The following is a 12,953-nucleotide window of genomic DNA, read 5'->3' on the forward strand; positions in this document are numbered from 1 at the left end:
AAAAAAAAAAAAATCTCTCACCATATCAAATACACTGGAAGGTAAATGATATCCAAACTTTTGTTCCATACTAGTCAAAGCATATAAATATGGCACACCATAACAAGATTTGTAACATTATAACACAACCTAACAGATTATTTTACAAACATGATTTTCAAACATTTTTAATGTAAAATAAAATAAATCATAACCCATATTAACAAAAGTTATGATAGAAAAGACAATAATTTCTAAATTTTCCACTCATATTAAAAAAATAAGTTCTACTATACTATTAAAAGGAAAAAATTATGTAAATTTTGTTTTGTCCTCTTTTAATTCATTTTCATTAGGAACAATTTCTATATATTTTTATATAAATATTTACATTAAAATTCGAAAACAATGTTATTATTTTAAAATAAATAACCTTTTTTTTTTGAACGAATTTAAAATAAATAACCTAACATGAAATTTTATTGTGAAACGGGGAAAAAACATTTTTAGATACAAAAATCATATAGCATAATATGAAAATTGCACAAACGAAACGCAAATAATAGAACACAAGAGAATGACAATTAATTATGTTTAGCTTAGACAAAAAAAAGTTCATCACAGAAAAAAAAAACGAAGTAAGTAGAGCAAATGAACTTTACAACATAGACAGAACAATCGCAAACACAAAACGGACCACAATTACTCTAAGATGAAAATGTATCGTAATCAAAAAAAAAAAACAAAAGTACATCAAAACATAGAGTAGTCCATTGAAAATCTGACAGCATTTTAGCAACTGCCAAACTAAAATCAGACCCAAAATTATCGGGTTTTTTTGCACACACATGTTGAGACAGGAACATATCATCACAGACATGTCAGAAAAGGTTGGTGAGTGTTTTTCAATCGGTTTTCAACTCAGTGTCGTTATGTCAAAAGAGACCAATTCTAAGAAAATATCAAAGAGGTATATTCTATGCAATGTTCTAGACCTTCTTAGTAAATAATAAAGGAGTTCGGTAGATAACAAAGGAACAAAAGAATCATATACCAAAAAGCATTTCATATATGCCCACATTGTTATCATCATCATCATCTCTCTTACGGTCACAAAAGCATTGCCTTTCCTTCTCACAGTGGACCACAAAATATGTAATTATTTATCCCACATCCAATACTTGAATTATTGACCATTACTTGGGAGTTAGGACCAAGGGTTACCACTTACCAGTTAACTAGAGTCTATGGATATGCAAACAAAAACTATGCTTGCTTGAATTTGGAGTTACTGGTGCAAAGGTTCATAAGTTTTTCCTTCTCCACTAAATGATGAATTGTTGGGACCTTTTATTGGAATATCAATGAGTTCATTTAAGAGACTTACGAGATACGAGGATGCACAACGAGATTCAGGACTAAGAAAGTAACACTCACTAGTCACTTCTAATAAAAAAAGTTTTGCGACTTTACATGCTTCTTTTTTTGTTTCTATTCGTCTCCCATGGCGAGTTCAAGGGCGTAATCGTCTCTTTCCTGCAGTGTAACATTGATAAATCTGTTAAAAGACCAATGCTAATGCAAACTAAAAGAACTTTAACTCATTCTGAATCCTCATAATAATAATGTTAAAGTTTGATCTCTTTGACAACATCAAATCCATTACTAGTCCTAGTGAACGGCCTCCAGTTAACAACTTTAAATCTATCTATCGATTTATCGAGATCCACTAGGCCATTTTGTGAGTGATTGATTTAGAAGACTTGGAACGAGAAAAACCAAAGTTGTTTTTCTTGTTCTGAAAACTTACAATTGGTCCACGAGCGAAGTATCTTCCAAACTGTAGCCAGTAGACCTGTGTATGCCATACGATTTAAAACTGTGTAAGTATAATGAAATGAGAGAACACAAGACTTGTTGTAGCAGTTCTTGGATTCTCAGAAGAGTAATTCTTATAATAAGCTACCTCGTCCTCGTCTTGTGTTTCTACTTCAAGGTCAGATGTAGGGAAACCCACACAAAGAAGCGCATACCCCTGCATGTATAAGCCACACGACTTAAAATGCAAGATAATCTTGAAATTAAGGTCTAAGAACCAAAATTGCTATGCTTTCTAAAGGATTAGCACACCTATTATTATTATCTTAAACCTGTACTTCAATATAATTATTGTTTAGTAAGAAGAAGAGCTTGTTCCACCTATAATACATAACACATTTGCCTAAACGCTAACAGTAAGATAAGTCTTGGAAACTGTATAATAATGTAAAGCAAAGATGTTCACTTAGTGGAATGCAACCTTACAATTCGGTAATTGTTTAAAGCATAAGCATTGCATTGTTTTATTGACTCAATAACAGTTGGTCCTAGTTTTAACAGACACATACTCTCACCAACACAAAGTGTCTAGGTAATTCCAGCCTACTCGTGTCTCTAGCCAGCTTTAAGGAAAAGAGATATTACCTGGGACTTGAGTTCAGCTGATATTCCCAATGCTTGTGGCTGCCTTAGCTCTCCAGATTTAACACGTACAGCACAACTAGTACAGCAACCTGGCCACGTAAGATTGCAAAATCTCAAATCGTGGACGAACCAAAGCCTACTTCACCAAGTATAAATCTCACAGGAACAAATATCATGCATATAGCTCTAACATAACTCCATTAGTGATTTGAGTTATCCTAATCATCTACATTACCTTTAAACTTTCAAACCATGGGAAAAAAGTCGACTACAAGGAAACATATACACACTGTAGAGTAGAAGAGTAATGAAAGAGGTCAATGACAATAGCACAGTACCATGTCTGCAGGCAAAGGGAAGAGTAATGTTCTGAGATTCAGCTGAGTGCAATATGTACTGGTCCTGCATTTCAAAATAGATTTCCATGTATCAACAAAGGTGGATTATCTCAAATACGCTATACCATATGTCCAGACGTAAGAATAGCTACATAACTAGGAGCTGATTCATATCGATCTAGTTCTACTTTCATCCGCTCTTACGCAGCATTTTGAACATGGAAAATCAAAGAAAGTGAGCAACTGAACTTAAGTAGAATCTAATTTAGATTAGCCTGAAAGAAACTGCTCAAAACACATATCAAGGAAGTTTGAATCCACACACACACACACACTACTTGGGGATCTCTACACTCCAGAACATACATTGCGTTTAGCGTTAATGCATAGGAATTTTTGTGACTACAATAAGGCGCAAATCTAAAACATTCATTCATCTCCAAGTATAACTAATAATAATCCAAGCTATGAACATTCTCAAAATTACATCTTCCTATTCTGTCTGATACAGCAAATGAACGAGAGCTAGGGATTCGATTGTGTAGCGAATCAATCACAATCAGCGAGATTTTTAAAGCAACAAAAGACCAGTAAGTAATACTCTCTCACCTCTGGAACCTCAAACTCGTGAACCACTCCTCGTTGTCGATCGTGAACAGTGACCTTATGAGAAGGAACAGACAACGATCCTCTATCTGATGGAGTGGAAACTTCTACAGGAATCCGGAACTCACACGTCGTAGCCTTAGCTCCTCGCCGGAGTTTCGGAGAATATCGCCGATTGATCGCAATTGTCTTCCGTTGAAGCCAAGTACAAAATGTACAGGGCAAAACCAGAGCCATGGTTTTGGGAAGATTTTGGATTTCGCGGCTTTACTAGTCCAAAGGGGTTGAAGAAGAAAGAAGAAAGAAGAAGAAGAAGAAGAAGAAGATAAGGGACCAACCAACCTTCGCTTCCAAAATCATAAACCGGTTTACTAAAATTCAATAATCATCGAAGCCTAAACCAATCCGGTAGACGGTGCATGTGATCAAGTGTTTTATACGTGCGTGGCACCTTAAATAGACGCCCGAGAATTAAACCAGGACACGTGGCCAAAATTATAACACGTGGCCATTTCAACCGAGTAAGCTATTGATACGTTTTTTNTTTTTTTTTTTTTTTTTTTTTTTTTCTTTATTTAAATCAAACAAGAACCATTCGATCAGTTGTAATTACTAATTAGAGAAACAAAGACAAAAAAATTAAAAAAAAAAAAAGACGAAAAAAGAATGAAATCGGTGAAACAGAAGATAAGCGATATGGCTAGTACTGCCAAGGAGAAGATGGTGATATGTCAAGCAAAAGCCGATGAGAAGGTTCTAATCGAGTATTAACAATGTGTTTTGTGTGGTTATATCGGACTATATACGTACTAATGTTTGATTAATATATGTATTACTGATGATGATATAGGCGGAGCAGGCGATGGCAAGGACGAAAGAGGAGAAAGAGATAGCGCACCAGAGGAGAAAGGTGAAGGAAGCAGAGGCTAATATGGATATGCATATGGCTAAAGCGGCTCATGCTGAAGACAAGCTTATAGCTAAGCAATCTCACTACCACGTTACTCATGGTACGCATGTGGCTCAGCCTGCGCCTGTATCGGCTCCTGCCCCTGTCATGGGACATGGTTACGGGCTTAATCCTGCCGGACTTACCTCGGTTCCTCCACCGGTGTATCCTCCTACTGGACAGCATCAGGCTTAGCATCCCACGGGACATCGTCATCATTACAGAAATGATTTTTGCTCTTAACTCTTTTTTTTTTTTTTGGTATTTTACTAGTGTTATCTTCGATAAATCTTTGGACTGTATAAGTTATATGATGCCTTTTGACAACAAAAAAATAAAGGGAAGAAAGAAAAAAATATTAGGGGTTGTATGATATTTCTGTATACTGTATTATTATATATTATTGGTTATTCTATGCATTATCTTGTATTAGAAGACTGACTCACAATAAATCTGAAAAAGGCATGCAGAGTACAACTATCTTTTTGGTGTTCTCTAATTTGGTTAGTTGATATATTTATTTTTATTTCCAAAAAAATTCGTAATTAGGGAATTTGGTTTACAAAGAAAGGTTGATGTTTAGAGTGGAGACTGGAGAGATATGTTGGGTTAAACAAAAAATTGGCAAAGAAGATATATTAATCTGATTTTTAAATTATCATGAAAATGCATTTAAGTTTCGTATGGGAGAAAATTAAATTCAAATTAAGTTTAAAAATTCGTAGTGATTGTTTCAAGAAATCATGCAATCTTCACAAAAATAGAGATTTTGGAGAGAGAACATATCCAATTATGGATTTACGAAGTTTTTAGTTATGATCGATGACAATGATCTCATACCTAAACTTGAATTTCTATTAGACAATTCAATTATTATCCTCTATGCATATGTTTGTGGCTAATTGTTTTGAATGTTCTGGAAAACATTCTTCCATTTCTCATGTCTACCTCAAATCTTTCGGTTATTGATTCTCTCGCAATTTCTACTTTACCAAAAAGAAAAAGTTATTCTTAATCCTCTAATATAAGTTCTCTTTGTGAAATCGAATATTTTTCAAGATATTAACTTCTTTAAACAACCCTTCCACTCATAAATCCGTATGAATATATTCGTCAAAAAACCTAGTGCTTTTCCGATCAGAGGTGTGCATGAGCTCATTCGACCGCCTTCATCACGAAAAGTCATGGAGTATGTCCAGTCCAGCAAATTTTCATCACGCCAAGTCCCAGCCACTGAAGAAGAAAAATTCATCTCACTCAATATTCTTGAGAATTTACTCCGGCTATAGCAACAACAAGGATACACTCATCTCCATTTTGGGATCGTACTAATCGGTCTAACCTTACACACTCGAAAAGGACTACCAGTTGTAGCGCGCATAACTTTGGTAGATTCAAGACTCAAATCATACCAACAAGCTTGCATCGGAATAGTTCAGACAACATTAAATGCATGAACTGTTTTTTTTTTCAGCAACGCATGAACTGTTTTTATAACGCTCGCAGCTCATTACAAAAAAACATATATGTTATATCACTTAAATTGTATCACAAAACTTAATCATATAATATTAAATTATTTATTGATAAGTGAAGCAAATATATATGATTTGGCATCAATTATTACAATTGATATTATAATTATCTAACGATGACAAATTGTTAATGTATTCTCTGCAATTACCAATCGGATATTGAAGTGTATGTGTAATGCTTGTGGGAAAGCTTGTTTTTATCATGCTGGTTAAAATTTGTTTGAGCATATATATATATATATATATATATATGACTCTATTGTCACTACAAGTCCTGCAATTAATATATGATATATCCATACCATGGATAAAAAGGATTAGCACTACCATATGTTGCAAACGTGTAAAAAAAATTATCAAAATAAACATCTTCTTAATGCTATAATATTTAATTACTATGCTTTGAAATTGTATACATTAATTGAAAGATAATACTATTACACACAAATATACTCTCATCAGAATCAGAGAATGAATGAGAGAGATGTCAAACATAAAGATTTATAAGCAAAGTACATGTACTTTGGAAATTTAATCTTTAAAATTTTTAATTCTTTGGAAAGAGATTTATAGTTATGCTATTGGTCTCGGTTGAAAAGCTGGAAACAAACCCATTAAAGACAAAAATATCGCAATGCACATGTGCCTTAAGAAAACAAATATGAATCACTACACACATAATCCAAAATGCCAATACAAAGGGTCTGTCACCATAAACTACGCAATATATACTACAAACTACAAACTACAAACAATAAAAAGAGATATAAACTGAGTATGAAAGCATAGTTGTCTAATAAGTAACCATTACAACGCAATTAGTTTGATTAATAACGAAAGTAAGGAGAACTAATAAAGCGATGGATTAAGAAGAGATCGTTGGTTTGCTAGTATTATTATACTATATAGATTTTGGCATTTAATGTTAAAAATAAAAACAAATTATTTTCTACAGTAGATCATAACTTTTCGTGTTTATTAGTTGAGCGAATAAGCACATTGATGTCTGTAATTTATTCTCACTAGTTCCATTGACTTACAGTCTTACACCAAGTCCAGGGAATCAATTCAACAAGACACGTGATTCAGAGTAAATGATAAGAGACTTTTGAAATCTGCTGCACCTAAACATAACACACACTGTAATTAAGGACATTTTTCTTTCTAAGTCGTCGTAGCAATTTAAAACGCAAACGTGTGAAAAAAGTAAACCATGACATTAGGTTTTGAGGATGCTATCAACATACTCCCCGTAGTGAATTGTGTGGTATGTCGGGGGGAGGTTTGGGCCAATTTTCCACATATATTAAATTTCTATTTCATGGGATGATCTCACTGAAAAATCACCATATATATAAGAAGAGTTGTAGAGAGTGGACAAGCGAAAACAAAATTACAAAGAAAACAAAAACCAAAAAAAAAAAAAGATAAAAAGGAAATGAAGTGTGTTCACTGGATTCGTGTGTGTGTTCTACTACTTGTCTTGAATACTAGTTCAGAAGAGCTCACCATTTCGAGCTCTTGTCCCACTCATTGTGGAAAGGTCTCGATACCGTACCCTTTTGGGATCGGAAACGATTGCTACCTCAACCGCTCGTACGAAGTCCAATGCAACCAGTCTACCTCCGTCGCGTATCTGCCTAGTATAAAGAAAGAAGTGGCGCAAATCGACCATCCGAGACCAGTAAATATTTACGGTTACGGGTCGTCCGTTCCGCATGGAACACTCCGCATCAAAACGGAAATAACTTCTGTGGGGTGTTCTGGGGACAATGGACAAAACTTGAAAGAGCTTCTGAATTTCACGGGAACCCTCTTTTCCATCAGCGAAAATAACACACTCGTGTCTTTTGGGTGCAGCAGCAAGGCTACACTAACGAATATTGATCCCAGAATTGTTGGATGCGTCTCCATTTGTGATCCATTTCATGACCTACCACTACAAACGTTCTCAGAAACAAGCTGCTATGGCTATACATGCTGCAACGCAAGTACACCTGCGGACGTCGGTCAAGTAATTGGCGTGAAAATAGAGAGCAACGACGGTAACGAAACAAGACAAGAGTGCAGTGTAGCGTTCTTAACCGATGAATATGGCCAACCCTCACTGTGGCGCAACAGAACTGATGCGAAAAAGCTTCACGCTGGGAAATATGCTACAATCGAGCTAAAGTGGCAAGTTATTACGTCTAATCTTACGTTTGAAGAATCCTTGGGGTGCCGCCAAAACCGTTCCGACTATTACTCTAACCCTTGCTACTGCGAATGGTTGGCCATTGATACGCTGCTCTACCTAAGATGTGCTTGTATCAATGGTTACGAGGGTAATCCTTACCTTCTAAACGACTGCAAAGGTAAATACTTGGAGCTCGCTCTTCAAATCATATCTCTACCTGGCCTATAGTTAAATTTAGATCATATCATATTATTTATTAATTTCTTGAATTTTCATTTTCATCTAGATGTTGATGAGTGTAAACAGCTCAAAGATGATGGACGTCCCGGCCTTTGTACTAAAAGCGGCGAAATTTGTCAGAACATTCCGGGTGCCTATCGATGTGTGCCCAAGAAGAGTAAAACATTAGCAATCTATATAGGTAAAACCCAGTAACTTTATTTAAAATTTTCTCCTTAAATAAAGATCACCTTTTTAAAAAATTGTTGTCACATCTTCACTTTTAAAACTAATAATTTACTATTCAGCAAATATAAATTTTGTTCAACTTACTTTTCATGAAAAAAATTAGTTACACTTCTGCCTCATGTTTTCCAACCTTTTTTACTTCAATGTATAGTTTATAATTTTTTTCATTGTTCCCATCGAACAAACTTCATTTTATGCTTTCACCTTTAAATTCTAAACCCTCAAAACAAATCAAATTCAATTTCTCACATTTGAAAAATATTTTCTTTAATATATCTTAATCTTTTCCATGAGAAACTAGCCAAAGTTTTATAAATTTTATTGCCCAATAACTGTAGAAAAGGTTTTAATTAAACATCTTGAACGCTTGACTATTTTTGTTAAGTTAATATTTACAGATTCCCTGCTAAGTTACTAAGTTTTATATAATAAGATAGTTAATGATGATTGACTAATTTGTTAACCAAAAAAGAAGGGAAGATCATATACTTAACCGTAGATTATATTTAAATTAAAAAAAACTAGTACTGGAAAAGAAAAATCAACACATTACGATATGATACTACTAATGAAAATTAAAATGTAAAATATTATATATATATATATATATATATATATATATATAGATATTGGGATACATTACACAATATGACACTGTATCTTGGTTTTAAAGAGTAAAACATGACTTGATCATTGTAAAATGCTCTGATTTAAAAGAAATTTGTACATTGTTTCTTGACTGGGTGATAGTTGGTTTAAATAAAAACAAGTTTTAGAAATAAGTTTTGTTGGGTTAAAGTAGTGAATTTCATAAATTAATAACATTGTAATTTATTGATGATGTGGGAGTGAATGTACGTATTCGTTTTTTTTTTTAATTAATACATTTCATTTAATCACTAAAACGGTAAGACAATTGACGAAATTGATAACACTTGCAGGGGTCAGCATAGGTTTGACAGTGTTAGTGGTGGGCGTTGGAATATGGCTATACATCGTTATTAAGAAGTATAGAAAGACCAACCGCATGAAAAAGTTCTTTAAGCGAAATGGAGGTCTTCTGTTGCAGCAACAATTGGCCTCAAGAGAAGGCTACGTAGAGAAAGCAATTGTATTCAGCTCTAAAGAATTGGAGAAAGCTACAGAGAACTTCAGTTTAGACAGAGTGCTTGGTCATGGTGGGCAAGGAACAGTGTTCAAAGGGATGCTTGCTGATGGTAGGATCGTAGCGGTAAAGAAATCTAAGGTCGTGGATCAAGATAAGCTCGAAGAGTTCATAAACGAAGTTTGCTTACTCTCTCAGATCAACCACCGCAACATCGTGAATATATTAGGATGCTGTCTTGAAACAGAGGTGCCCCTGCTTGTTTACGAGTTCATTCCCAACGGAAACCTTTTCCAACTTCTTCATGAAGAGGATGATCACACATTAATCACGTGGGAGTTACGTGTGCGAATTGCCATAGACACCGCGGGAGCTCTCTCCTACCTTCACTCGGCTGCGGCATCTCCGATTTATCACAGAGACATTAAATCTGCAAACATACTGTTAGATGAGAATTACCGAGCCAAGGTTTCGAATTTTGGAACTTCACGGTCTATAAGCGTTGATCAAACTCACCTGACAACTGCGGTTATAGGTACTCCAGGATATGTTGATCCCGCGTACTATCAATCCAGCCAGTTTACGGACAAGAGCGACGTCTATAGTTTTGGAGTTGTGCTTGTTGAGCTCATCACTGGCGAAAAACCTGTTTCTTTCCAGCGGTTTGGGGAAAACAGAACATTGGCCGCTTACTTCAATCTCGCCGTAAGAGAGAATAAAGTTTTCGACATTATAGATTCTCGAATAAGAAATGACTGTAAGCTCGGACAAGTCATGGTTATCGCAAACCTCGCAAAAAGGTGTCTGAATCTTAGCGGAAGGAAGAGACCAACCATGACTGACGTTTGGTTGCAATTAAAGAGTTCCAGACATGGAGATCTACAAACAGAGGTTGAGGTTAACACTAGCGATGATGATGATGATGACAATTAGCGTAGTGATCACTTTCCATTGTAATAAATTTCGGTAAGTAAAACATATTGTGTAGTTTTGACGTGGCATCATCTACACAAACTACTTATGCGATGCAGCTTATATTGAATTTTGTATACTCTTATGATTATGATGACTGTGCTTAAAGACCTTTCAAAATTATTTCATTTGGCGAGTAGATGATGACATATTGTGTGTGTTTACATCACCTGATCGGTTCCAGTTTATTGCAAATTATATCTTGACTTTGGCATTGTTCTTCTTCTTTTAACAAGGAAGGTATATATCTCGAGTTTCACATACTCATGATGTTATCAAGTAAAGTGCCTTTATTTGTCTCACTGAAACATGATGTTATGATAGGGATAATTATAGAAAGAGGCATTTGTTAAGCAAAATATTAGAGATTAGGAACTTCTGACCATGCTTACAAGATTAGGCCTTTTAAATACTTGTTTTTGAAGATTTTGCCTTCTGTGAAACAACCCAACCCTTTTTTATTTAACAATTAAATACAATGTAAACAATTATGCAGCCTATACTACTAAATTAAACCAACCAAAACCACAACTCCTCATTAAACCAATAACAACTAGTACACACAGCGGAAATATACCAACCATACAAAACCATTACAACATCAATACAATAACAATCCTAAGCATTCTATCCATCAACCTAGCATATCTCTATCCAAGGTTCCAACAGCATATCCAACAATCCAATAACACACAAACGAGACCCTAGATCAGCCTCCTACTCATCACCATGATTCCACAACACAAACCTGCACACCACAAACNAGTTTTCGACATTATAGATTCTCGAATAAGAAATGACTGTAAGCTCGGACAAGTCATGGTTATCGCAAACCTCGCAAAAAGGTGTCTGAATCTTAGCGGAAGGAAGAGACCAACCATGACTGACGTTTGGTTGCAATTAAAGAGTTCCAGACATGGAGATCTACAAACAGAGGTTGAGGTTAACACTAGCGATGATGATGATGATGACAATTAGCGTAGTGATCACTTTCCATTGTAATAAATTTCGGTAAGTAAAACATATTGTGTAGTTTTGACGTGGCATCATCTACACAAACTACTTATGCGATGCAGCTTATATTGAATTTTGTATACTCTTATGATTATGATGACTGTGCTTAAAGACCTTTCAAAATTATTTCATTTGGCGAGTAGATGATGACATATTGTGTGTGTTTACATCACCTGATCGGTTCCAGTTTATTGCAAATTATATCTTGACTTTGGCATTGTTCTTCTTCTTTTAACAAGGAAGGTATATATCTCGAGTTTCACATACTCATGATGTTATCAAGTAAAGTGCCTTTATTTGTCTCACTGAAACATGATGTTATGATAGGGATAATTATAGAAAGAGGCATTTGTTAAGCAAAATATTAGAGATTAGGAACTTCTGACCATGCTTACAAGATTAGGCCTTTTAAATACTTGTTTTTGAAGATTTTGCCTTCTGTGAAACAACCCAACCCTTTTTTATTTAACAATTAAATACAATGTAAACAATTATGCAGCCTATACTACTAAATTAAACCAACCAAAACCACAACTCCTCATTAAACCAATAACAACTAGTACACACAGCGGAAATATACCAACCATACAAAACCATTACAACATCAATACAATAACAATCCTAAGCATTCTATCCATCAACCTAGCATATCTCTATCCAAGGTTCCAACAGCATATCCAACAATCCAATAACACACAAACGAGACCCTAGATCAGCCTCCTACTCATCACCATGATTCCACAACACAAACCTGCACACCACAAACAACAATTGAGATGCGTAAGTATTATCACAAATACTTAGTGAGGCAATCCTCCCATCTACTGGGCTATACACACAATCAACTGAGAAACCAATGCTTAACAAATGACAACCAAACACAAACAAACCAGGAAAAATCACGAAACAAGCAACTTGGTGTCGACCGACACCAGAGAGGTGTCGATCGACACTGGCCAAACATGGTGTCTAGGTGTCGGTCGACACTCCCTTCGCAGACGCGAACTGCACGAATCCGAACGACGAACCTCCGTTTCAATACGCCTACAATCTGACCCAAACTCTCCCAAAAGCCTCAGGAACCTATAATAACCATAACACAACCACAACAAGCAAGAACAACACCACAAAACACAACAAATCAAGCAAACAAAGGATTCTCAGGCTTAGATAAGCCATGGTCATGCACTCACCTTATCAACTGATTATAACAACCAATACAACCAGTTGAGACCCTCCTAACGTCTGAAACAGCCCAGAAACGCCCTACAACAAGCCACACAACCAAAAACGACTTATAGCAAAACTGGACAGAAACATCAGAAAAGAACAGTCTCAAAGACGAAAC

The 12,953-nt window shown here is 35.3% G+C and overlaps 3 protein-coding genes across 3 annotated transcripts; 2 read left to right on the forward strand and 1 right to left on the reverse strand.

Annotated features, from left to right (window-relative positions):
* LOC104757624 (ferredoxin-2-like) lies at positions 1,281 to 3,868 on the reverse strand. Its single transcript, XM_010480375.2, has 6 exons — positions 3,390 to 3,868; positions 2,781 to 2,844; positions 2,443 to 2,531; positions 1,946 to 2,014; positions 1,790 to 1,834; positions 1,281 to 1,515 (listed from the first exon to the last, which is right to left on the reverse strand). The coding sequence occupies exons 1-6, from the start codon at positions 3,621 to 3,623 to the stop codon at positions 1,471 to 1,473; spliced, it is 546 nt and encodes a 181-aa protein (XP_010478677.1). The 5' UTR covers positions 3,624 to 3,868; the 3' UTR covers positions 1,281 to 1,470.
* On the forward strand, positions 3,988 to 4,750 carry LOC104757625. The gene is made up of 2 exons (XM_010480376.1): positions 3,988 to 4,139; positions 4,237 to 4,750. Exons 1-2 carry the CDS (start codon positions 4,053 to 4,055, stop codon positions 4,528 to 4,530), a joined length of 381 nt encoding a protein of 126 aa, XP_010478678.1. The 5' UTR covers positions 3,988 to 4,052; the 3' UTR covers positions 4,531 to 4,750.
* Positions 7,309 to 10,552, forward strand: LOC104759626 (wall-associated receptor kinase-like 10). Its single transcript, XM_010482536.1, has 3 exons — positions 7,309 to 8,224; positions 8,333 to 8,467; positions 9,456 to 10,552. The coding sequence occupies exons 1-3, from the start codon at positions 7,309 to 7,311 to the stop codon at positions 10,550 to 10,552; spliced, it is 2,148 nt and encodes a 715-aa protein (XP_010480838.1).

The sequence above is a fragment of the Camelina sativa genome, chromosome 17 (assembly GCF_000633955.1).
Source record: "Camelina sativa cultivar DH55 chromosome 17, Cs, whole genome shotgun sequence".
NCBI lineage: Eukaryota > Viridiplantae > Streptophyta > Magnoliopsida > Brassicales > Brassicaceae > Camelina > Camelina sativa.

Coding starts and splice junctions, on each gene's coding strand:
- LOC104757624 (XM_010480375.2), bottom strand. CDS start 3,623: ATGGCTCTGGTTTTGCCCTGTACATTTTGTACTTGGCTTCAACGGAAG. Junction 2,532..2,780: donor TCCCTTTGCCTGCAGACATG/GTACTGTGCTAT, acceptor TTACGTGGCCAG/GTTGCTGTACTAGTTGTGCT. Junction 1,835..1,945: donor AAACACAAGACGAGGACGAG/GTAGCTTATTAT, acceptor TGGCATACACAG/GTCTACTGGCTACAGTTTGG.
- LOC104757625 (XM_010480376.1), top strand. CDS start 4,053: ATGAAATCGGTGAAACAGAAGATAAGCGATATGGCTAGTACTGCCAAG. Junction 4,140..4,236: donor AAGCAAAAGCCGATGAGAAG/GTTCTAATCGAG, acceptor ATGATGATATAG/GCGGAGCAGGCGATGGCAAG.
- LOC104759626 (XM_010482536.1), top strand. CDS start 7,309: ATGAAGTGTGTTCACTGGATTCGTGTGTGTGTTCTACTACTTGTCTTG. Junction 8,225..8,332: donor CCTTCTAAACGACTGCAAAG/GTAAATACTTGG, acceptor ATTTTCATCTAG/ATGTTGATGAGTGTAAACAG. Junction 8,468..9,455: donor AACATTAGCAATCTATATAG/GTAAAACCCAGT, acceptor TAACACTTGCAG/GGGTCAGCATAGGTTTGACA.